Source organism: Rousettus aegyptiacus, unplaced genomic scaffold (genome assembly GCF_014176215.1).
Source record: "Rousettus aegyptiacus isolate mRouAeg1 unplaced genomic scaffold, mRouAeg1.p scaffold_m13_p_17, whole genome shotgun sequence".
NCBI classification, from domain to species: Eukaryota; Metazoa; Chordata; class Mammalia; order Chiroptera; family Pteropodidae; genus Rousettus; species Rousettus aegyptiacus.
Window position 1 is genome coordinate 15,992,682 of NW_023416292.1, and position 26,802 is coordinate 16,019,483.

The 26,802-nt window shown below is 36.9% G+C and overlaps 1 protein-coding gene across 5 annotated transcripts in view; it reads right to left on the bottom strand.

Moving 5' to 3' along the window:
• The window catches only part of RALGPS2 (Ral GEF with PH domain and SH3 binding motif 2), a 173,022-nt gene that overhangs the window by 58,315 nt on the left and 87,905 nt on the right, over positions 1-26,802 (bottom strand). For all 5 annotated transcript variants that reach the window (XM_016141197.2, XM_016141196.2, XM_016141200.2 and 2 more), the window contains exons 3-8: positions 24,456-24,560; positions 23,622-23,672; positions 16,522-16,605; positions 12,957-13,046; positions 9,220-9,312; positions 6,321-6,447 (exon numbers count right to left, since the gene is read on the bottom strand). In XM_016141197.2, coding sequence (XP_015996683.2) covers positions 6,321-6,447; positions 9,220-9,312; positions 12,957-13,046; positions 16,522-16,605; positions 23,622-23,672; positions 24,456-24,560 — 550 coding nt within the window. The remainder of the gene's footprint in view (positions 1-6,320; positions 6,448-9,219; positions 9,313-12,956; positions 13,047-16,521; positions 16,606-23,621; positions 23,673-24,455; positions 24,561-26,802) is intronic.

The following is a 26,802-nucleotide window of genomic DNA, read 5'->3' on the forward strand; positions in this document are numbered from 1 at the left end:
CTCTTCCCCTACCCTCAAAAAAGCCATCTAAAAATACGCTTGGTTTTCAATTTTATCAGTGGGGGTAATAGTTATTAAGTTGTAATTCTATGGATAATTATAGGATAGACTGAAGAATAAACTCAAAGCTACAATCTAAGTACAGATTCCCAAAATACTAATTTCATAATTTTTTGAACTATAAACAAAAGTTATAATGCATATGTTTATAACAAATCAATTTAACCTCCCTTTTCTCAGTTTCTGCCCTTGTAAAATTGAATAATATTATCACTTACCTTATAAAATTGTCATATAAATTAATTTATGTGAAGTACAGAGTATTGAGGATATGGTACTAAGTGATGAATAAATGTTAATGATTAAGATTTTTATTATTATCCTCCTGTTAAGGTTTGCTTGAAAAATTACAAATTATTGAAATCTCAACAGTTGGAAACACTACTGACAAAGCTGTTGGAACTGGGGGAATCTAATTCCGTTCATGATTAAAATGCAGACCTATAAAGCTACTATACATTTTTTAAAGAGATACACAAAGAAAAACTGTGAACACAGGGAAGAAATTAACGCAACCCCAGCCCCCAGCCCTTCTATATCACAAGTCTTTGAGTGATCTAAAATAAACTTCAGAAAATACGTATACCATTGAAGAATGTTAGAAGAATTTTAAATACATTAAAAAAAAAAGGGTAAAAGAGAATATAAATGAGGTAATGGAAAATAGGGATGTCATTCTGGCCAAGAAAAAACTAGGCTAGCTGCCACTTAGAGCTCATTCTCAGGATTCAGAAGAAAACGACTGAACATGCTCTACTGCTGTTTCAGAATACAATATGTAGTCTAATGAGAAGAATACCTAAAGTAATCCATGGTGTATATTATTTGCAAATCAAAGCAAAGAAAGGAAAATGGAATAAAACTCAACTATCAAATGCCAACGACAATTTTTAACCATTAGGCATTTCTGAGATCAGTGTCAGAATCTTTTATACATTTAACAAGTACAATTCTACCAACGGGGAAGAAAAAAATCTCAATCCCCACAGAGCTGCAGAAAGCTTTGGGTTTTGTTGAAATGATCTGAATAGAAATGTGAATAAAAACTATTATTTTTGAAAATATGTGTACATAGAAGTTCCAAAACTAATGTAATATCACAGAACCATATTCTACTGAGAGAGCAAAAAAGGCAAAAACTACCGAAAAATAAAAGGATCAGATAAAACCTGAAGATCCTGTAAATCGAGGCATGCTTTAAACATTCCATTAGCTGTGATGAGACCATCCCTAACAAGGCTGGTAGCTCCCTCTTCCATGACACAGAGACAGGAAGGATTATTCATTCACAAAGTAATAATCTTAACCCAAGCCTCTGGTACTGTAGAGATGTGAAGTTCCATAAAATCAGGGACAAAGTTCATTTAATTCCCTGCTATACATCCGAGAACCAAGCATCCTGCTAAGCAAGTATTCGATGGCCAGCTGATGTGTTAAAAGAGAACTGGGGGTGGGTAGGGAGTTGATGTATATAAAAATGCCACACAGATAAATTTATTGTATTTAAAACAAAGTTACTGCAACAATGGGAAGAGACAGAAAGGGATCATTTACTTAACTCAACTGTCAAGTATTACTAAGTGCCTGCTTTTGTTCTAGATGCTAAGGATAAAGCCTTGAATCCAGACAAAGAAGGGATGACCTCCTGCTGCAGGGGCGACAGATGAATGGGAACATCATCATGGAAATAAAACTAGTGCTTTTCAGAGAACGGGGGATGGAGAGGGCACTATATTACAGAAAGCTGTAAGGACGGCTTTTCTCTTCTCCAAAAACACACACAAAAGAGGCCTATTATGAAAATCTAACATATTAAACGAAAACTTAAGCGTTTGGGGGGAGCTCGCCCTACAGGAGTGGGGACTCACACCTACAAACATCAAAGCAACATACTCACATTCTGCAGAAGAGCAGGAGCGTTTACAAGGCAGTCTGTTTCTATTTAATAGAAAACAATATATAGAACGGCAACAATTTATTTATTTCCATAGTTTTAAAAATATGCCTTCTTTCCCAGAAAACATCCTGAACTGGTTGAGCCACTGCATTATAACGTGAATAAAGTAGAAATGAGGCTAGAAAATATACATGTAGAATATCACATTTCACACAACTAAATGATTTTTGCACGATGTTCTACTTTTCTCTCTCTCCAGCAAAGCAAAACTGCTCATGCCAAATTCTTCCACGAGCCCCTTAAGATTGTTCTCCAACGACAAGAACAAATGATTGCTGTTAATGATTTTCAGATTGAAAGGAGTAATTCTCATACAAAACAATTTTTCCTTGAGATCTGCCAAACTATTCCTCTCCAGAAAAACTGTATCCCTATTCTAAGAATTTTTCACCATATTGTCCAGGCTGACTAATTTTTACCTTGAATGAGAACAGAAGAGACCATTTTTCAAGGGATGAGTTGAAAGCCAAGAATGCGTTTTCTACTTCTTAAAATGTAATCCACATTGAGTTATAGATAAATCTGGTAGTATCAAAATAAAAGTTTTGTCAGCATATAACCCGCTACCTTCTTTTTAAAGCTTCACAAAGAATGGCTGGTTTTAATCATAATTTTTAGGGGCAAAAGCACCATTAGTCTGGATCAGATCTTATGTAAAGAAACAGATGGCTAGCCTTTACCTTCTCTCTAGGCATTGCAGGTTCTTCTGGTTGATACATTCTTTCCATAAGAGCCTTTGCAGACGGATAAAGGGGAGCAGCATTATGTAAATTCTGAATACCAGAAGAGGGACAGTAAAACAGAAGCTGCCAATCTGCAAGACGCATATTATCTTTCAAATGTCTCAGGGTAGGTTCTGTCCTATCGCATGTACAGCATCAGAGGAATAAATGCTGTACTAGGCCTAGTTTTTTATGAATTCTGAAGTCAAGACAAGTATAACTAAAAAGCCACCATCCTATTCATCTTAAATTAGAACAAAATACGAACCAAGTATTGTTAAATCTTCATTGTTCTAAACACTTTAAGATCAGGAATGAAAAAATGATCCAGCTGTCCATGGAGTAAATAAATCAAGCTGTCGACAAATTGTGCAAGCTGAAAATGCTTCACATTTCCTTAATAATGTATGCATATTTTCATAGATGGAATACAATTAATCTCGAGGTTTGCTATAAAACAAAACCGTCACTATATTAAAATGATTTTCATACGGGAAATAAACTAAACCAAGTCACAATAACTTATCTGACGAATGTTTTACCTTCCTTTCCCAAGTCTACCAAATGTTTATGTCAAATGTTCCACAATCGTACCGCAATCTCAGAAGCTTCACAAACTAGAACAGAGATAAATAATTATATGAAGCCTAGCAATATGTATGATTATGTAGATGCTAAAGTGTATATTCTTTAACTTTGGTTCTTTGCCATTTCTCCCCTTTGGTTTCTAATTCTTGGATAACCCACAGAAACACACATCTCATTTCAACGGAGAATTCGAGAAGTAAACAAGAAGGATAAATCCAGTTAAAAAAACCCCCAGATTTCTAGAGTAGACAATGCTATACTATAATCACTGGTAGACTAAACTGGGCGATAAGATGGGGTTCGGGTATGCAGGAAGCAGAAAGATGATGAATTTACTTCTGTACATGCTCAGTTAGTTCCCCGTAGGTATCTCATGTAATCAGTGTGTCACTAAAATGTTACCGGGCCCCAGGAATTACACAGATGGCTGGACACTCGGGTCTAGTCTAGCTCTAGGATCATCAGGCGATACATGGAAAAAGTGTGAACGAGATCACAGCAAATAGAGCAAAGAGTAAGGCAGAAAATGAACTGAGAACTTTATAAGAATAGATTTGAGAGAAACACGGAGAAAGAGGAGCCAATAAAAGCTAGAAATGTACAAGGTAAACTGAGGAAGACTGGGGCTGGGAGTAAGAATTTCAAGCAGAAATAACTAGTGTCAACCTAACGATTTGAGATGAGACTTGAGAAATACTTATCAAACGTTTCAACTAGGAAGTCAGTGGTGACTTTATTGGGAAAATTTTTACAAGCAAAGAGGGAGACAACAGTTTGCTGAGCAAAAGGACACGGCAAGAAAAAGGAGAAAGGCAGAATAGGGAACTTTTTAAATTAGCTTACGTATGAAGTGAAGGAAAACTACATGGTAACAGTGAGAAGGAAGATTCTGAGTCATGGGCACACAGACGAAAGAGTCACTGGAGACCAAACTGAAGATACAGGAAAGGTAACGTCCACATCTGCTTTAACGTACAGAAATAACGGCGGTGTTTCCGGTATCAGGGCTGAGAGAAAACGGGTCTCCCCTCTGACAGAAAACCGCTCCAGATCCCACTGAACTGGCTGTGCCAGTGGCTTCCTCCCCGTTTCTCTGTATGCGCGTGAAGAATGCACACACATGCACATGCACAACTTCGAGTCCTAAGTGTCCGCTGTGAAAAAAATATGTAAAACGAAGACCCCTGAACTAGACATCACAGCAAACGATTTATATTGTTTCTGCCATTTTCTCATTTTCAATGGAAAATAATCTTGATTTCCTTTTCTAAAAGAGAAAATTATGAAATCTGAGAAAAACATTTTGATGAGAAAAAATATAATCACAGAATCAGTACATTTTAAAATGAGAGCTTAGCAGGTATAATTGGAAAGATGCAAAATCAAGACTTCAGACTGAGGATCTGTCAGGTCTGAGGACGAGGAGCCAGGTCTTCCACCTCCTGAATTAGAGGAGATCGCTGGGGCCCAGCCAGCGTCAGGAAGAACGTGATTCTGGCCCTGTGTGCGCTAGTTCCAGGTACGAGAACTAGGCTCAAAGAAGACAATGGCCTCGAAAGTTAGTACGGCGGAGCCATTTTGGAACTGAGGGTTTCCAGTTTCCAATCTAATGTTCTTTACGCTATAAAAAGTGTATGTTCTCATGCAGCATGAAGACACTGATGATATTTCTGAAACCCTCTATTCATCCTCTCCCAAACCACTGTCCAGGATGGGCTCAGCCAAGGCTACAGTAGAAATGAGCCTCTCTGGGGCACTCACGCTTACTACGGCCCCCAGCTGTTTGTCAGAGAAACGGACCACGAGCAGCAGCATCTGTACTGTGGCGAGCGCTCTCCCGCCTGCGACACAGGGTACACCACACTCCCCATTCCCACAGGAATCCTAGGGTGTCCCCCAACCTTCTAGGGACTCAGCTCTTCTCCAACAGACTCAGGCTGCCATGCTACAGCAGCCGGATGGGAGTGCGCAGCTGCCTCTGTTTCTACTTTTGTCTTCTAAGTCCCTGGTACTGTGAAGACTTCGAAGATGACACCGTGGCAACCCCTAAGCAAACGACAGGGCTTTCAACGATTTCCAAAAATAGCTATTGTAAAATCTGCTCTGAGTAGTTATGCAGAAGAGTAGGGATGGGAGAAGAAGCGATATTAGAAAGAAATAAATGTTTATCATTTGATTACTCTCTACATGGGGTCAAATCAATTTATTTTACTTTATACTAGGTAAAGATTATGCACACCATATATATGTTATATATAGTATATAAAGTATTTTCTGTATTTAAATTTACACATACATTTTAAAAGGGACAGTTTGAGAATTCAAACACCTAACAAAACATTATATTTTGTTGAAAATTATCTTATAATGTTATTGCGTAAATAATTCTTGAAATTTATAAATACTGTAAAATATACAGTAAAGAGATAAATCCTTAGTCAAATCATTTATAAGATACAGATGTGTCTCAGCACTGAGCTAGATTTCCACAGTTAAATAACGCATGTCCAGGAAAATGATACCAACATTCATTGAGACTACATTTCATAATTCACCCTGAAATATCAGCCAGCTATATAAAATATAAACTCATGATGTTCAACATAAAGTCGATAAATCTCCATCAATTTCTTAATGGTAAACAGTTTTATAGTTTAAGCTAAAGTTAAATATTAAAATGCATTGCAAACTACAGTTCCATTCTTTAAAAGTATTACTAAAATAGCTAAAATGTATTGTTCCACCGTATGGTCCACCTCTAAGAAAAAATGACAGTCTATGAAAAAAAACCTTAAGGGCAAAAGGCTAATTTAATATAAAAATATATTCTAGGCAATGAGGTAACATATTCCTTTAGTCAGTTTTTTCAGCTTAACAAACACGGCAACTTCTTTAAAGGACATACACTTTTAAAATACCTTGAATTTTATATAAATTACTGATTAAGGCAGAGCAACCACTAAGCATAATGAACACGCAGTGACATCACTCACCCAAATAAGGAATGCAAGGTGTCATCTTTAAACTACTGATATAGTCTCTGAGTCTTTTGTAGTTATCTTCTTTACTCATTACATATTCTAATTTTTCAAAGGTAGTTTTGTCTTTTCGACTTAATAACTAAAAAACAAACAGAAAAGCCTAAGTTATTTCCAAATCCCATTTTATTATAGCAAAGATTTAAAGTTGTATTTATTGTAAATTTGAATTTAATTTCAAAGTTATATCATCTTTAATTATATTTTGGTAATACATAAATTACAAAATCAGACATATCTATTAAGATAATAAACCCAAATCTACTAATGATAAAATATTTTTATATGTACATAAAATCGTTAAGTTACTTAGTAAATTATAAGACATTATTTTTCATTTTTACTATTTGAAATGGTTAAGCACTTTCTGTTGCCAAACTTTTCTTGACAAATCGAACCATGGCTATAATATCTATGTAAACAGATTTATATTTTTGGATTTTTGACAAGGCATTTTTCTTTGATCCCTTTGACCAGTGCTGTATCATACACAGTGGAACAATCAACTGAAATTGTTTTAAGAAGCTTGAGGGTAGATCTGTTGTGAATGCATTGAAAAACAGAGATAATCAAGGGGAATAAAAGCAAAGCAAGCTCAGTCCACCCAAACAATATTAACTAAAAGGTTCAGAAAATATTTTTTAACTATTCCGAAGATTCTGAAAAAACTATTTTTTCTTTAAACATGAAGTTACTATTTCCTTATGATGTCATACTTCACTTTTTTGTACCATAAAATAATAGTGTTATTTTATAGCATGCAAAAACACTTCCACCTATAAAATTCTCCCATGAGTTAAATAGAAAAGTCTGTGGATTGATTCAGAGAAGAGGAGACTGAGATTCAAAGGTGATCACAGGGTTAAGCAAGGAACAGAACATATTAAAACTCTCAGCCACCCACTCACAAAGATGGTTCCAGGGCTTTTTATCCGTGTTCACACCATAAGTAATCTTCACCCAACCTCACGTTTTACATACCTTTATGCCGATGATCACAAAACTGTATCGGTAGCCCCAGCTGCTCTTTAAACTTGTAGACCTAAACCTGACCTTACAGTTCTACATGGATATTTATGACAACTCGAACTTCATATGTATAAACTAGGACCCCCCCCCCTCACATTCATTTCTCTATACCTCCCTGAATATCACTGAGAAATGCATCTCCATTCTCTGACTCGATGCTACTTCTCTTTTGACTCATCTGCCTCCAACCCCTCCGCTGTCAACAGTGACCACCCTGCTATGCTTTGAACGTCATCAGGGCCTTCATATTGGCTATTACGTCTGCCTGGAATTCTCTTTTCCCAGACATCCACACGGATGGCTTTCTCACTCCCTCCAGGTCTCTTCCCAACTGCCACTTATCAGAGATGCTCTTACCACATATTATTTGAAACATTTCCCTGCTTTCCTTTCTATCCCATTTATTCTGCTTTTATTTTCTTCAGAGCATTCACTATTTATGATATATATTTATTTATTTACAGTTTATCTTCTCCCAGTAGAATCTTAGCTATATAAGAATGGGACTGTCTATATCACTAATTGAAGTTGTTGAGCAATTACACAGTGCCTGAAACAGTACGGAATATTTTGTAAACACCAATAATTTTATTGATTAATAATGGAGCTGTTACTAAATAAAAAAAAAAAAAATTCTTTTCCCTACAAATACTTGAGGGAGACAATAAAAATATCTTCAAGGAAAATAATAATTAACTTGAAGGAAATGTACCTCATTTTAAAACCACAATAAAAATCACAGTATAATTCTTTTCAATAAAACTTCAAAGATGGAATTTATAACTGTATATTTATAATCATTTCCATTCCTCCCATGAAATTCAAATTTTAAGAAAAGAGAATAAGTTCATCATTATTAAAAATAAATTTTAAAGTAGAAAAACCCTTCACTTAAGCGTTTCTAAGATACAAATAAAATATAAAGAGGATTCAAGTTCTTCCACACTGTTTTTCCAATATAGACATCTACCCTGGTTTTCATGAGAGACATCTGTCTCGTCAGATACTATGAAAAGTGAAAGCATCACTAGCCTAATTAAAAAGTTATATTTTAGTAATTAAAAAAGAGAAGCTTTTTATAGTCAGCCATGTCTTTATCACAGAACCCTAAGAACACAATCCTCTGTACAAAATATAATAAAGCCCTTCCTCTTTAATATTAAAGAACAGTATTAAATATGAAATGACTTAGTTAAATGTAAAATTTAACCTATAAAATATAAATGAAAAATACCCAGAAAGCTTGAGGCCAGTATCACATCACTCAAATACGAAAATACACAAATTTGTAGAAGTCAAAAACTCACACCCCGACCTGATTAAAGTAACAGCACAAAATGGGATCAAAATAATGTCAGAATGCGCAGCACCACTACATAACTCCACATTAACTATCCGACTTTCCCCTATTCCTAAGGAAAAAAAAACCCAAGAGCTTATCAACTAAAAAATAATGGAAATCTAAATTAGTGTATTTTTTTGAAACTTATAATTTAGAACTTCTTCAAATTGTTTTGCATTTACACTTTCCCATCAGTAAAGATGAAATGCTGTATTGTCAAATGTGCTTAAAGAGGTTCTATGAAGATGATTTCCCAAAGGGAACTCAAATACTGAGCTGTAACTTACCCAAAAATTACCTGACAGGTCTAATGAAACAGTTGGGAGGGAAAAATGTAGGTTTCTAAGAACAGAGTACAAAGTAACTTTAAAAATCTTATCTATTATCATGATTTTAACCTTACTAAAAACTACAAAAGAAACTAATACATCTTTACTTCTAACCGAAAGTCTAACCTTTCATTAACTAAGGAAGATTACTCACCGCCCATGTTTTAGTCAACCTGAAAATTGGGGCACTCTGTAAGCCAGAAACCACTGCCATAAGTGCATGAAGGTTATTCAGCTCATACAATTTCTGAAGATTTAAGAAAAAAGGGAAAAAGAGGTGAAAATTAATAGCATGAATACAAAAAAACATTATATTAACAGGAACTAAAATCTAGGCAATTGGTAGTGTTCCAGAACTTATCAACTTCACTGTTGAGATTTATTTTTAGAGTACCTGCTATGTTTACAGTAAGCTGATTTTGGCCCATAACAGAAATTTCATGTTCTAACCTGGCATTGTCTCCAAGCTCTGGGAACCAATCTACCTTTAGCTGGGTTAATACATTCAAAAAGCCAAAGTTATGACTCAGTGTCAAGTTTACCTGGTATGATGGGGCATGCTGGTTTCTGGTAGGCAGTCTCCTTCCTTATACTTAAATATTACTAAGCCTCTGTCTTATGATCCAAGTTTTAAGACACGGTCTGTGCCCAGGACCCTGCTCTGGTTTCCTACTCAGCACTCCCACTGTTCCAGGGCCAGGGTTCACACCTGCTACCTACAGTCCTCCTCAATTTCCTGCGTCCTCCTGCCTGAATCCTGGATCCTTTACGCTTCATTCACGGTGGGCAGCCACCTGATTCCCAATATTACACCTCGCTTTTGTCTTCTGCAGAAAATGCCTAGCTACGAATAGGTTCTACCAATTTATCAAGAGATATAGTTGACATTTATTGCTAATTTCCCAGATTTCTTCATACTACAAGGTGCTTACATCCCAAAATGTCCCTCTCTAAAAATCAGTCATTTAGGATTGTCCTCATGATCAAGACACTACAAGGCAAAAAAACACCTTTTTTGAACACTGGAACTAAGAAAAGGTAAGGGGTTCTGTCTCTCTGGAGAACTCAGACTAGTGTACCACCTTAACCCAGGTCTCGAAGAACTCCCATAAAGTTTCAAAAAATATGAACTCAAGTAAAAAAAAAAAAAAAGGGAAATGGACAATTGAAAAATCACAAGGAAACAGGAATTTACAAATGGAGAACAATACCAGTTATTGGCTTCAAATAAAATAAAAATTAAATATGTAGACATCTAGAATGCAAAAAGAAGCCAAGAGTTTTTTTTTAATGTAAAATAAGAAACATGAAGCTATAGCAAAATAGGCCAACATTTATCTAATTTAATTTGTAGAAGAAATTATATATATATATATATATATAAAAGGACTAGAAACAATATTTGAGATAATGGCAGATTATTTTCTCAAATTAGTGAGAGACGCTAATTCCTAGGGCCAGAAACTGCAAGAATCCAAAGCAGAGTAAATAAAAAAAATAAATACACAACTCTAAGTCTGAAACAGCATTTTTCAAGAACGAGGATGACATAAAGATGCTACCAGACAAAATTTCTAAAGCTTATAAAAAAGATCTTTAAAAATGCTACCAGAATGATTATTCATGGAAGATTATGAAGTAGAATCCATAATCATACATATTATATATGAACTTTATTCCAGATAGATTAAATACTCAAGTATCAACATCTTTGATATTCTCAGAACCTATATAGTAAGCTTTCTTAAATGAGACATTCTTAAATAAGACAATAAAAATTGAAAACTAATAAGTTTGACCTCTAAACTAAAAAAATCTTTATCAAAAGATAACATGAAAAGAGTGATGATAAAATAAGCCACAAGTAAGAAAATGTATACAAAGCATATAACAGAGAACTAGAAACTAAAGTTATATTAAAAAAAAACTCCTATAAAAATTGATAAAAGACCAACACCATAACAGAAAATTGTTCAAAGATCATGAACAGACATTTTAAGAAAGAAAACATAAATGGCCAAAACAGAAAAAAAAGTTCATTCTCATCAGAGTCAATGAAAGCTACTGGTCTAATTGTCATTTCTTTGAAGGAATTTTGTCTTTTCTCTCTTTATTTCTATGGCTTCAACCCTCACAGAAGCGCCAAGAGAGTCATATAGGTTCCTGTAGGCTTTATAGTAGCAATGTTTGTAACAGCAAAAATCTGGAAACTATCCAAGCTAGAAGACGCTGAATGATCTGTGGTATATGCAAACAACAGAATACAACAGAGATACCCCAAACCATTCAGTAGCACTGCTGAGTAAAAAAAAAGAAAAAAGAAAAGAAAAACGTTATGAAAGTATAAAAGTATTATTCGAAAACTCAAAACTCAAATTCAAAAATTCAAAACATATACAACGACATATTATTCAGGGACACATACACACAGAAGAACTATAAAAGAAAAGCAAACATAACATTAAGGGCAGTGGCTCCGAGTGTAGTGGGAGGGCAGGGGGCTGCATATGGAGATACGTCCGGGAGTTCGAAGTGGGTACACGGCTAACCACTGGGTCACTCTTTTGATACCTTAGATAGATTTATAAATATTCTTTTTTGTCTATGTGACTGTTTTATGGGTCATTTGGGCTATATAGTACCTACTTATTTAATCAAACAGTAATCTAAGTGTTGCTGTGAAAATACTTCATAGATATGGTTAACATTTATGATCAGTTGATTTTAATGAAAACATTAGACTCGATGACAAAATGGGCTGCGTTTAATCAGCTGAAACGTCTTCAGAGAATCTGAATGTCCTAAGAAATCAGAAGTTTCGCTGAGAAGAAGAAATTCTGCTTCTTGACTGCAGCCTGAACTCCTGCCTAGAGTGCCAGGCTGCCGCCTGCTGAGATTTCAGACGTGCCGGGCCCCCCTCCCGCCACCACACGGCCCGCCTCCCACCACCGCACGGGCCACCTCCTTGTATCAATTTATAAATTATATATATAAATCTTTTTGTGTCTCCAGAGAACCCTGATACAATCTACTAAAAGAAGTAAAAGATCTGCCAATTTTATAACAAACTGAATACAAAAGGTAGAGTCAGAACAGAAGGATTTTAAGCAACAGTGATGTGATGGGGAGGAGAAAACAAAACTATGAGTTTAGGGCACGGGATAAAAGCAAAGCACTGTCAAAAATAACTCAAAGTCTAAAAGTTTGAACTGGAATTAAATGAGTCTTTGATGAGAAGGATAACAGCAGGTTTGATGGGCAAAATTTGGTGGTTTTGACTGGAACGTGCTAGTACGTAAAAAACTAAAAAAAAAAAACAGCAGAAAACAATAATGCAAATTCAGAATCTATTGAGAAAAGTCATGAATTTTTATTAGCTAAAACCCAGTATTTATCTAGTATACCACAAAGAATGTTTTTAAAAATTTTATGACACCTCTGTAAAATACCAGATTTGCAGAAGGCTAGCTCTGCCACCTAGTGCCACAGACTGTCAGACCACAACTGCTCCACGTGGTTGGCAGAGTCAACCAGTTCGGAAGCAAAGAACCGGTATGCACACGCCTGATTAGTCCGACAAGGCTTTGCCAATCACCCATAGAACAGTCCGATATTTAAATATTATACTTCACCATAATCTGACCTCTGCTTACTTATCCAGTCAAATTAATCCTATAATTCAGCTACTCTGACAGAGGGAGAAAAGATATAAAATGGGAAGAAGAATAAAGGAAAAGGCAGAGAAAACAGGCGTCCCATTTAAAAAACTGACATATAAAATCATTAGGCCTTATTTTCCAGCATCAATAAATGTTAAGGGATTACAAGCAAATATCCATGAACAATGCTGAATGCTTGAACTCAAAATTTAAACACACAAGTTTTTCTTACCTTAGCAGTTTTAATATAGTGGCTCAAAACTTCTGCTCTAATTTTTAATGTTTGAGCATGAAGAATCTCTCTAACAACCCAAAAGCTTACCTGCAAAGAAAAATTAAATATAGTTGAATGGCATGATTCTTTACTCACCAGGATCAAATTAATGACAAGAGCTACTTGAAGAACTATCTATAGCTGTTGAAAAACAATACTTTCTCTTTCCCTTGACTCATTACCAATCTTGGACATAACTAATCTTCGGATGTCATATATACTTCATATATATAGGCAGACACTGGGAGAATCGTGCAAGTTCTAAGATCAGGCATTATAAAATATGCTACTTATAGCGTGTTCTTCTGTGGCTGTGTGATCTCACATTGCCATTTATTTCCACTGAGCAGAATCACAGTGTGAAGAATCTCAAGTATGGTTTTCTTGGTATAAATAAAATGAAATCAAATATCATAAAGACAAATACATGAGTCATTCTAAGAGTATATTAAGATATTTTTAAAATTATACAGTACTTTCTAGTTCAATGAAACTCATCTTCATGATTTCTTTTAAAAAGCATTAAAAATCATTCATCGGATTCATCACTAGATCTATAACATTACTAAATGTTCCGTGCTGGTGAAAACAGTTTCCTTATCATATGATAAAATGTTCTATGTATGTAACGTTTTAGTTCATGTACTACAAAAATTGATGCCACTATCTCATATTTTTTCACCAATTTTTAGTGAGAAATATTTCAGCTTTTACTTAGAACGTTCATCAATAAACAATCTGTTAAAATGCATACATTTTACAAATGAATATGCAAAAGTAAAATGTATATGTTTTTAAAAAGCCATCTTCATGTTTGTTATCCTTTTTGGGCTACTAATGGTGATAATATCCCTGATTCTAATTAAGTTGACTTCTAAAATATACCTATTCTTTAGATATTTTAACAACCTTAGCAATTATCAACTGTAAATACAATCTAAACTGCACGATCATTGACTTAATTAAATTTAATGTCAGACAAATTTTAGGATTAGGTGATTTTAAAACATGACTGCAAATTCTTTGTCATTCTTCTCATTTAAAATTGGGGTATATATCACCTCTGATTGAATCTGGACAGGCTTGGGAGTACTTTGAAGAGAGGATTAAAGAAATTAATGCTGACTTCTAGGACAAGGTCATGCTATAACATTCTCTCTGGGTCCCTAAACTACCATGTGAGATGTCAACTATGCTGAGACAATCATGCTGAAAAAGGCTAAGTGTAGGTGCTTCTTGGTCAACAGTCCTCGCTAAAGCCAACCCTGCTTAGAGTACTGACCCAGAATGACCCACCACCAAGATAGTTTAATAAAGTTACTGGACTTAAAAAAAAAAAAATCTTTGGTTATTGAGACAAAAAGAGAAAGTGATCTTTTAGAAAGCAAAAATTTAATTATCAGACTTTTCAACAGCAACACTCTCTCAAAAAAAAGGAATAATATATCAAATGTAATCAAAAGAAGAAAATTTTACACATAAGATAGGCCAACTTGCCAACATTTAAGAACTCAGGAATTATTGTTCCAATGAGCCCTTCCTGAATAATCTACAGACAAAAGAGCTTCAGATAAACAAAAGGAATAGGACCATCAACGGAAGGACAGTAGTATTAAACATACACCTATTAACAGCACCAAGGCTAAATAAGGGTTCAAAGACAGTGCATCACACAACGCCTATATGCTCGGACAATACAAAGTACATAGTACGTAGTACGTAGTACAATACAAAGGACAATTATAAAAATCAGAACATCTACAAAAGATGTGTGTGTTCACAGGAATATTATTGGCATTAGTATTATTATTCAGAGACTCTCACATAGGATAAAGCAAACGAGTGAGTTACAGGATACTGCAGCAGGCCCTGCGTTCCTCGGAAACTCTCTGAACTACCGTTGCATCCTCTGAAAGTCTACATTGAAAGGCAATGATTGTCAGACTGGATTAACAAAAGGAAGACTCAACTATATGCTGTCTACAAGAGACTCATTTTAAAAATAAAGATGCAGCTAGAAAGAAGAGCCTTTTAGAGTGAACCTAACTTCTTTCAAATTTGCTACTTCAGATCTCCTGTGACCCTATGAAATTAGAGAAATGGAGTAATTAAGTAATGGAGCTTACTACAGGATCAATTGTGATCCAGAAGAAGGATAAAAGCTTTTGGTACACTGTGACATATTGGACTCTGACAACTTTTTGGCTTAAGGATAATATGAGTGCTTAAATCTGGAGTCAATTTGTAGCTATTGTAATATGATGCATTTGTACAGCAAAGAGAAAACTTACTGTGATGATAAATTCTAACCACCTCAGAAAACCTTAAAAGCAATATCCTAAATGTGGAATTCAGTACTAGACATGTTTGCCCTGTGTCTCTATTAATGGTTTACTCCAATTTTTAAAAACTTTAACCCACTTCTATTTTGGAAAAGACAGTGGACCAAAACAACCTGGGAAACTATTTACTATAAACCCCTGGAAATGCTGTGTTAAAGATAACTGTTGTTTTAGTATTATTTGTTAAGTACATACCTAACTGGAAAGGAAAATAACATTTCCCTAAAGGCCAAAAACAAAGAAGAAAATAAGGGCAAAGTGGTGGTTAAAAGAAAGGGAGAATTTCCTCTTAGTAACACAGGGGCTTAGAATCTAACACTTTTTCAAAGATATAATACAAGGCCTCACACCTCTACCCACTCACCCCATTTGTTTCTAAGAGATCTTCAAAGGGCTACAATTCTGGTGAAAAAGTTCACTAAAACAATTCACCTCTGGATGATGTGGGCAATATAGATGAATGAGAAAAATAAGTCGTTCATAAGAATTTGTAACCTGCCCTGAGCTCAAGTTTTCAGTACAGAGAAGTAGGGATGGTCCCTAACCTAAACTTTTAACACAAAGGGCAGGCAGTCGCAGGTCTGTGACACCCTTGGTACAGGTGAAAGCGAAGCGTCTCCCAGGGGGGCTGCACCCTCAATCTAGGCAGCAGTGAAATCCCCACTGATAAAGCTTAAAAGGACGCGTGAGCACTCGATCCAAATTACAAAATGTGTAAGAAAACAAACTACTGTGAAGAAAGATCAACAGAAATAACAGCGATTTAGTACCCCAAGGACTTTAGATAATTACGCAAAAATCATCAAGTATTGAAAATGACTTAAGAAATTAATAAGAGAAACTTGATACTAGTATAAAAGCACATAGATTTGAAACATATTACACTTCTGAAGAAAATTAGTTAACTAAAATAGAGATCTGAGACAATCACACAGAATGAGCACAGAGGGACAGACGGAAAATATGACAGGTTAAGAGACAGGTAGAAAAGTGCCAAAGTCTAACAAATTTCCAACCAATAGGAATTACAGAAGGAAAAAACAGAGATCATGCAGAGAAGAGATATTGGCTGAAAATATCCCAAAACTGATAGCAAAAGTTAAACTATTCCTTAATGAAAAATTATATATTGAGAAACTGAAGTTCAGAAACTAACTATCAACATTTTATAAGTAACTCACATGATTAAATCTTCTTGTGAAAGCAACAGCATTTGGTGCAGAACTGTATTTTTCTTTTTTATTCCATCCACAACTTGAAAGCTCCTGGAAAATTAAGTTGAAAATTAAACATAAATGCAAGAAATAGCCCAGTTTCGTTATTTTAAGGATTTCAAAACATTGAAGACAGTTGTGTCCTTATCTAGAAATCTTATTCGATAGAACATAGCTAATATTATAACCGTTCGGTTAAGTCACAAAAGCAGATTTTATTAGTAGACTATAAGAGGGCACGGTTACTTATCTATGGGGACACAGATAACTAGACTTCTACTCCACAGGCAGCTTGGTGGGCTCTTCTCGGAAGAGATCTGAGTTCCAAGAGGAAAGGAAGATCCACACACAGATGGTGACAGCTGAGCATCCCACACACGGAGTGAAGCCCATTCAATCACCCAGAGCGTCCCCTCAGCGGTCCAGGGCCTCACTCCTTGAGCTGACAGCTAGTAACCTGACAGATGAAGAAGCCTCTGATAACGGGGTTCTTAATCCTCCACAAGGTCTGTCAACAGAATTCAAAAGGCTCAAGCACTTGGATGGAAAAAATTAAATCTGTATTTTACACGAGTCTCTAACTGAAACGACACTCCTCTCAAGTATAAGTGTAGGCTACAGAATACAGAAGAACAACACGTGTGTCTTTGCCTCTAATACTAATCATGTATTTTCATCGCACATTACAGTTAGTACAGTATCTCAAAAATATTTACACTCATCACTACTTTAAAATTATAGCATCATTTCTAGATCTTAATGTTAATAAAAGCACACATATTACTGCATAACAATTTAAAAAATATTTTGATGAGAGTATTTTAATAGAACCAATTTCCACTGATTTAAAAACTGGGTTCAGTTCCACAGGCTTCAGTCTGCTAAAGGGGTACAAGGTTCACAGTAAGTTAAGAACTCTGCTGTGATATAACACCAACCATCAGAAAGAGACAGAAACTACAGGAAAAAAGAAAAAGGACTCAGGAAACTGAGTTAGGGCTGGGAACAAAAGAGAACTGAGAAAATAAAGAGATAAAATGATATTATTATTACTCTCAGATACATGAGAATAAATATTACTCACTTTAGGCAAAACAGAAGGATATAAAAAATATTCAGAGAAAAATATAGAGCTTTTAGAAATGAAAAATGTAAGAGAAATTTTAAAAGTATACAGAATTGTGAGATAAAACTGACAAAATCTTGGAAACAATAAGCTAAAAGTAGGAGCAAAAGTATTAAGTTCATTAGAACCACTCATAAGCATCAACGTTCAAATAAGAAAAAAAATTTGAAGAGAGAACAGATAAAAATGGAGAAAAGTAACTTATCAAAAAGGAAAAAAATGATTCAAGAGAATGTCACCAAACTTAAAGGGACAGGAAAAGACCTGCCTAGTGCCTATTCCAATGGATAAAAAAAAAAAAAAAAAAACTCAAACCAAGTTGTAAGTATCTAAAATTGGCACATACTGGAGACAAAGATCATAAAGTCTGTTCAATTAAAAACAAAAACAAAAACAGATCTTATACGAGGATTAGACAGTATCAGATATCTCAGTAGCAATACAGGAAGTTAAAAGACAACTGAAACGATGCCTTCAAAATCCTAGAATTCTAAATCCAACAAAAATATCAATTAAGTAGAAAAGTATACTACGGTCATTTCAGATGAAAGTCTCAAGAGAATTTGTCTTCCATGTCCCCATTCTCAGAGAGCTAGGATGTGTTCCCATCAAAATAAACCAGCAAATTAAGAAAAAGAAAACATGGGATCCAGGAAACTGAGGAACCAACATAGAAAGTATTTGGAATCCCCAGATCAACAGTAAAGGGAGATACTGAGACAAAGCTATGAGCAATGGTCCCGATAGCAAGCGACTCTGAGGACAGAGGTCCTGGGAGAGACGTCTCTGGAAGATGAAACACAGTATCTGAAGCGTTTGAACACAGAGAAGACACATTCGCTACATTCACTTCTGGCAGAAAAATCAGTGACAAGAACACAGAAAGCTCAAGTCATTAGCTTAAGGAAAACAAAATTTAAGCAATCATGGCTCAACTGTAAAGAACAGCTGAGTGGTGAGTACTTATTCATGTCAAAACTATGACATAACTACATGGGAAAGAGAAGAAAGTGAACTGTGTAAATGTCAGGGGAAGAGAATCTAAGAGAGTGAAATCATCTTCTATAGTCAATGAATCATATCCAAAGTTGAAATATCAGAAACAATAGGCACTGAGATATATTATTTGAAGAATGGACATAATGCCTTGAAGGAGGAAGAGCTCAGAGACCTGGACACGAGCGGGGCTCTGGACGGAGGCAGGAGGGGTGGGGGCGGCGGGGCTTCGGCACTGCTGTGGCATGTGCTCTTGAGTCCTGCGACATCTGACTTCTTACACATGACACATACGTATCTTCAACAAAACGTTTAAATGAAACAGAAACTAACAAAAAGGAAGGGCTCGAGTCAGGGGGAGGTTAGGAAACGGTTATGACGACAGCACAATGCTCCGCGAAAAAGGCAACGTCCCCGGGAGCAGGGCGGGGTGGGCGGCCATGGAAAGAAGTGGCGGAGGGGAGATACGCCGGAGGCAGCACCGGCTCACAGCCTGGACGCCCATGACGCGGGCTACGAAAGCGGCATCCGGAGGGCTAAGAGCCTCACGTTTCTGGCCTGAGCGGTCGGGAGGAGGAACGCTGAGGACAGGGACGACAGTTACCACTTCGACACATAGATGCGGTAGACACGCAGCACATGCTCTGAAGACAGGAATTACTTTTCTAAAACCTAAAATTTGATTAATTTCAAGTTTGAAATTAATGAAGGAAAAAATAAAACGACAGGAGCAACTTTACAGTAAAAAAAAAAAAAGGTCTGGCATTCAGCCTAGATATATGCTCATTTCACATTATCTCCCTACACAGCCAGAAAATATTTCACAGAGATACTAACATAAAAATGACATCATATGACAATATATTAAAAAAGTCAAACTGCTAAAAAAAATTTGTTCTGTCCAAAAATTACAGCATATTTATACAATTATATAAAGATGCCATATTTTAGGACAAAATTCCTGGATAAATCCATAAATACTGAATTTGTTTCTAACCAATTAGCATAATTTCCAAATTTATATTAATGCTGTAATCAAAGTGTCTCTACCAAACTGCTGCTACACGTATTAAACCACTCGAGGTGGCCATGTGACACAGAGTTCAACTCAATTACAGAGTTCTGTGCATGTAAGGCGGATTTCGTCTTTCTGTTTAAGGGTACAATATAAATAATGAATATTCTTGCACCTTTTCTGACATTTCTGCTCATTTCTTAAAAAACAGCCATAGGTCCAAGATTATGAACTTTTCCAAGGCTTTCTTTGTCTGTCAAACTGCCCTCCTGAAATACAAAATCACACTGTCGCTACCGAGTGCCAGTTTAATAGTCTTATAAAAACTGGGTGTATTTAATTCCCCTTCTATATAGTAATACTTTAATTTCCCAACTGTAAGAGTAACTGTCTGTCAAACACTCTTGTTAAACAGAGAGAAAATGGGCAGAGGAGTGCTGTGAATAGACTATAAACCCACCACCTGAAGAAAAGCTAAGTAAACATTTCCCCAGTCTTCTTTATGTACCTATGCGGGCCTTGTTTTTGTTTGTTTCAAGCAGCCAATACACCTGACCTTTTCTGTGATTTAATCTACTAATTTTTTGCTTAAAAAGTCTTCATCCTGAGAACAGATGTCTTAACAGCAGCAATAAAAATAATAGTTAACATTAATATAAAGATCCATTGTATACCAGGCACATATCAATTCATTTGATCCTATCTTCATCATTGTAGTTTATGATGATAAATAAGGAACCCAGACAAAAACATTGGTCAATTATGGCTTCGTTTTTACATTAAAAAAATTTTAATGCTTTTGTGACTCCTCAAATAAATACTAAGAGATTTATTTGAAAAATCCGTCCGCTTCTTGGAACATTCAACAGTATTAACTTAATGGAAAAATGCTTTGCCCCTTTAAGAAGACCCTGCTGGAAGTGGTGGGGAATGAATGAATCTGTAGACACTGTTCTTGGAAGCAAACAGATTAAATTCCATCGAAGCCCTCCATTCAAAAGAAATTTGTAATTAGAAAATGTGAAGAAACAAGGTTTTTTTAAAACCTCTTAAGATGGTAGTTTCTGCTTCAGAAAATATTTCCCCTTTGAGACAGGTTACATTACTAGTCCATCTGACACAGTAAACAACCCAAACTAAAAGATGGAGAACACACTGCTTCTGAGGATGGCGGGGAGCAGGGCAGGGGTGGGATGCAGGTGGCTACAAAGGCGCAGACGGCACAAGGGGGAGCTCTTCGTGGTGACGGAAAACTGTATCTTGACTGAGGTGGTGCTTAGACAAATCTACACATACGGTAAAATGTCAGAACTACAGAACATGTATTTATAAATGCTCATTTTCTTGTTTTGATACTGAATTACACTTCTGTAAGCTGTAACTGGGGAAAACTTGGTGATGGGTTAAATGTCTTTTCTGCACTATTTTTTTTTTTTTTTGCAACTTCCTATATATTACCTCAAAATAAAAAGTTAAAAAGCAGCAACAACGAAAACCCGTTTAATGGATTATGAAGCTGCACCTGCACTGGACTCCAGGAGCTCACCCATCACCCCCCTCTTAAATAAACCCTGGACGCATTTACGGCTAGCTGGCCTTTAAGGAATCCTGACCCACTCCCCCTCCCCCTCTCAACGGCCAGGAGATTCCTCTGTCAGAAAAGAAGCTGCTTTTCCCTTTGTCTCGATCTCTGTCTCAGACTCCAGGATCTTTCACTGAGTGACACTAGAATACAATCTAAGAAACGAATTCTCCCACCGGCGTCACCTTATCTTTGACACTTACTGGCCTGGTCAAGAGTTACTCTACACTAAAACATCTCCCACGAACACCAAAACGTTGAACGAAGTAAATTTAGTGTTTCGAAGGATGTTTTCTTAGGGTCTGACCTAAGAACAGGACTGATTTAAAGTGACTACGCTACGTAGACAAGCTTCCATTCTAGCAAAGGCTCCGTGGAATACAGCAATCTCGATGCCTCTTAAAATCTGTTCAAATGGATTTAACTTGGTTTTTAAATCAGGCAGTAAAGAGAAATCCTCTAATAGTAATTCACAATTATAAAGGCAATTCGTTAACAGTCATTAAGAGTGTATTTGAAAGAATATTCATGGACTCGTTTTGAGCCAAGAAACTGTTAAGCCCAATTTTCAGCCGAGTTTATTCTGGAAGCTCATGGGAAGGCAAACGCTGCAGCTGAGGATCACCCGCCCCAGGAAAGACCCACTGAACCTCGCAGGGGCCCCAGCTTCTCCTATGTCTTATAGGCGTGTTCTGTACAGTCACATTCTCGCTCTACCTTTCATCTTGCAGGTTCTACCGCTCTCAAAAGGACTGCTCTGAAGGGGACAGCGCAGGGGCATCTAGAGGTGGAAGAAGGGGAGAGGCCCACGCAGACCAGCCTGTAAACAGAGACTGAGGGAAGGAAGAGACTGTGGGGAGGGAGTTCCTCCCAGGGCGAAGGCAGTCTCATGCGCACAAGTGGGGAGCTGTAAGGGACACAGTGTGTCCGTTAGCACTCGGCCTACATGGCCATTTAGAAAGAAGTCTCAGCCACAGATGAACTCATCGCTGTGATTCTCGCACTTAAATGAGAATAAGCTCTGAAACGATGTAACTCCAATGTAATATTTTAAACCAAGAACGGCACTTCTCGCTTCTAACGTAGCGGCTCACGTTCTCTCCTCCTGGTATATTAAATCTGCTTCTATAACGAGATCAGACACAAGGCAGGCACTATCTGCTACCCCCGATGCCACGCCATACCCACTCCCCTGGTCGACAGGTTCCTTCCTTGTCTTCTCTAGTTCCGATCGAAGCCTGACCTTACCACGGGGTCAAGAAGTTCGTGGTGATGACCAGAGTCACACCAACTGACAGAACAGCTGCCCCTCGCTTCTGACAGAACCATTGGTTTATTCTCATCCACAAGAAAAATTCAAGTCTACATGTCTTCTCTACTTTCTTCAAACCTCTGGCTATGTTAATGAATTGTTTACATTTCAATTCTAATGCAAATGATAATTTTCACTGAACAGGACATTCCCGACATGGGACTCTGGGAGTCACCAAGACTGGTCTCTGCACACACAGGACAGTCTGCAGCGAGAAAGCTCTTTACACGTACTGTTAGAAGTACCTCAACTGTAAGTTTCTCAGAAAAGGTTTAGTAAGGTTCAGCCCTCTTCTGGCTGCGTCACGTTTTTCCTGACACGCTGGCTCACCTCACTCACTCATAAGATCCACGGGGCAGGGATTTTAGTCCGTCTGCTGCTGTAACTACAGCAACTAAACCAGGGCCTGCTATAGAATAACTTAGTAAAGACTTGCTGAATCACAATGCATAAATGCAAATTGCAACCATCAAGTCTGGTGGAGAACTAGAGTGTGAGGGGAGCCTACAGGAAGACAGGAAAAGCTGATCAGAGAAAGCCAGTCTTGATCCAAGAAACGAAGGATGAGTAGGAGTTAACTAGGACGTGCACAGGGTCAGAGGTGAGAGCTGCTGACAGGCCAGTGTGGCCAGACCGGAAAGCGGTGGAAATGGGTGTGACGCTGGAGCAGGTAGGAAGAGGCGAAACTCTGAAGACATCTGTAGACCATCTTAGGATAAAGCTGTTCTTTATCCTCAGAGCAACAGGAAGCCACTGAAGTGTTTTAAGCAGAGAAATCATATGAGCAGACTTACACAAGAAAGATTACTGCGATGAAGCCAAATCAACCAAAATGATTCAAACAATCCTATCTATGACTCAATGATGTATAGCTATGAATGTCACATGAGTTTCTGAGGCCTGAATGACACAGAGACAAGCTACATCAAGGGCTTTAAACATTTAAAATTTGAAGAAGTATAACTTGATCATTTTAAAATATTAAAATTGCCTATTTTGTATACTTGAAATAAAAGGAACGTTCTTAATTACTCACATCTGGTTGAATGGCTTTAAATACTGGAACATCCATTAGCGTTATCTGACCCTGAAATAAAAAGTAAAAAAATGACAATTTCTTCTATGGAATTTCATGATATGACATATATTCTAAATTAAAATTATATTCTATACTAAAATATACTGAATAATCAAATCTTAACCAGAAAAAAAGCCTCAATCTTACGAGTGCTTAAGGAAATGAAAATTTAGCCCTTTACATTAAACATAATTATTTCTAATTACTGCATGCCTATTCATAAGAAAAATGAGGTAAAGTTAGAAAAGAAAAATAATTTTGAAAATTTGGACATGGCCATATAGTAAAACAGGAAAGCAATACATTCCATTAACAAGTTAAAGGAGAAAGAGAACATAAACAAACACTTACATCAGTTAAGAAAGGAAAGATTTTCTGTATAACTTTCATGATATTGCAATAATGCCTTCAACTTTCGTTTTTCAATTTTTTAATTTACAAAAACAAACGTACCTCTAACACATCAATGAAGTCCAGTTGGCTTAGGGAGTGGGGACAGGTGGGGGACTACGAAAGCAGTTACCATAAGGGCCAATACTTCTTACTCACCGAGCGGAAAGTGTAACTTACGACGCCGCTCTAAAAACATCTACAGCTCTGCTTAAATTCCCCATTTCCATCTCTCTGTTTGCTCCACCATTGTGCTACTCTCCGTATTAAGTCCCACATCTGGCTTGATGATGTTTTTCCCCTTTTTCTTCACCATCTCCTGTGCTGGGCCCACAAATTCTAGCTCAATAGCACATGCACATTCTGTGCAAAAACCAGGGCAGGGCGAGGCGGGAGGCTTACCGCGTATTCTTCCGGCGTAACCTTAAGCACATCGAACACCACGGCATCGAAGCTTTTCTTCAGCTCGGAACCCTTTTCACTTAATGATTCAGAACTGCTACTTTTCTGTAAAATTGGAAGAACACGTGGCCCTTTTAATGCTATCTCAGCGTCAGTGTCACAGAAATTAGGCTGGCATTTAAAACTGAGGAAACTCAGAGCAGTGGGTCCACGGACGTCGGAAGGCTGGGCAGAACATGCTGCTCAGCGCTAAGAGCGAGACGGAGTCGGCAACGTGAAATTCGACCTCAACTTTAGACTTTCAGGTTCTTGATTAAGTCGTTTTCCTGTCTAATTTCCTAATCCTGGCACCCTATCACTTCCTAAAGAAATAAGGGATTTTAGCAAGTTCAGTGATTCTCAGATGGGGTAAAGTTAGGAGGGAAGGATGCATCTATTTATAACTTTTAAAACTAATTTTTACTAAGAAAAAGACAAGTTATTTTCATAACATAAACCAACCAGAAAACATTCGGAACTTCGGTCTTATTTCAGTGCATGTTGTCTGTGACAATACAACTGATACTGTTCTTCCTATTGCAAATTTAAGTGTTTTCTGCCGTAAAGTTGTTTTAAGTTTGAATTCGCTATTGCTATATGTAGAACAAAAAGAGCCTCTGGGCTCTGATAATCTTATTTCTGTTCAATTTCCACTTCATCTGCACTATGAGATAAAAATGTTTTCTGCGCCAGTTGTCTGAAATCAGAGCATCATCACTGTAAGAATATTTAAATCACGCTCTACTAAGTGGTAGCAGGATATCAGGCTACATCTAACAACACAATATAAGTTAACCAAAGTTTCAATTTCCAAGGTATAATATCTATGTGAACCTATAAGCAGCTGCCCATCAATTTTGAGTACTTGTCATTATGCCTCATTTTTACTTTTATCCTCCCTTTTGGTAACAGCAAAATGCCAAAATCATTACTTCGGATATTTCTTCTGCTCGCCCCATTACGCATTTGTTCCACCTTCTGTCACTGTTCCACAGTTCCTGGATAGTCTGTTCCATTTTTTTTTTTCATTCCATTTTCTCCTTGCATTGCGGTTTGGGAAGTTCTTGTTGACATATCTTCAGGCTCATGACTCTTTCCTTGACTGTCTACTGGTCACCAGTTTACTGGTGAGCCGACCAAAGTCATTATTTTTGTCACAATGCTTCTGATTTCTAGCATTTCTTTTTGATTCTTAAGTTTCACTATCCCTGCTTACATCATCCACCTGTTCTTGCACGTTGTCTATTTTTTCCATTAGATCCCTAAGTATTATTAATCATGGTTAATTCCTAGTCTGATAATTCCAATGTCTCTGCCATAATCTGAGTCTGGTTCTCTTGCTTGCTTTATCTCTTCAAACTATGTATTTTTTTCTTACCTTTCAGCATGTGTCATAATTTGTTGAAAGCCAGGCATGATGTGTTGGGTAACAGGAACTGAGAGAAGTAGCTGATCTACGTAGGAGCTATGCCGTGTTTACTGTTTGTTGTTGCTAAGGGTGTCTGAGTGTTCCATTTCCTCTGGTGTCTTTATTTTTGTCTTTTCTGTTGTCTTTGGGTTTCCCTAGAAACTCCTTCTTAGCTAGAGTCTGTGCCTCGCAGTTCTTTCGGCTGCAATCCTTTATTACCGTACAGGAGCCCTGCTGATGTGGTGTGGAGGTGTGGGGAGAAGAGACGCCTTCGGCCCTACCATCAGGTTTTTCGGTGAGCCTGTGCCCTTGGGCTGTGACCTTCCTAAGTGCTCTCAGTGCCCCTACATTACAGAAGACTGGACTTCTGTTTTATGAGGGAGATGGTGATACTGCTAACAGAAGTCAGAGGAATGGGTTGGACTATTTTCTTTACAGGTTGTACTGTGGAATATTAGTAAGTAACTTGATTTTATTCATATTGTAAGTAAAGTGTCTTGTCCATCAGAAATGCTTAACAAAATTTATAGAAGATGCCAGAGCTAGAGATAAAAATATGGAAGTCATCTGCATATGAAAAAGAATTGAAACCACAGACTCAGAATAATTTCAATTTTAGCAAGACCTAAGTAACTGGCTTGGGCAAAACAGACTTGAAGTTATTAAAGAAATTTGAGGCCAAGGTGTTAAAGGGTCATAGACATTATTTTCATCCTATATTAGTAAGAGAGAAGAAAAGAAAAAATAGAGAAGCTAGATATTAAAGTAATTAAGGAAAGCAGGCAAGTAGCCGAGATTTATAGACAAAACAAATAGAAAAAAAGGTAAGGCCAAAATAAAATTATGGCACATTTATTGGAGAGATGAGCCACAGTCTTCGTCTCCATCTTTAACTCCCTC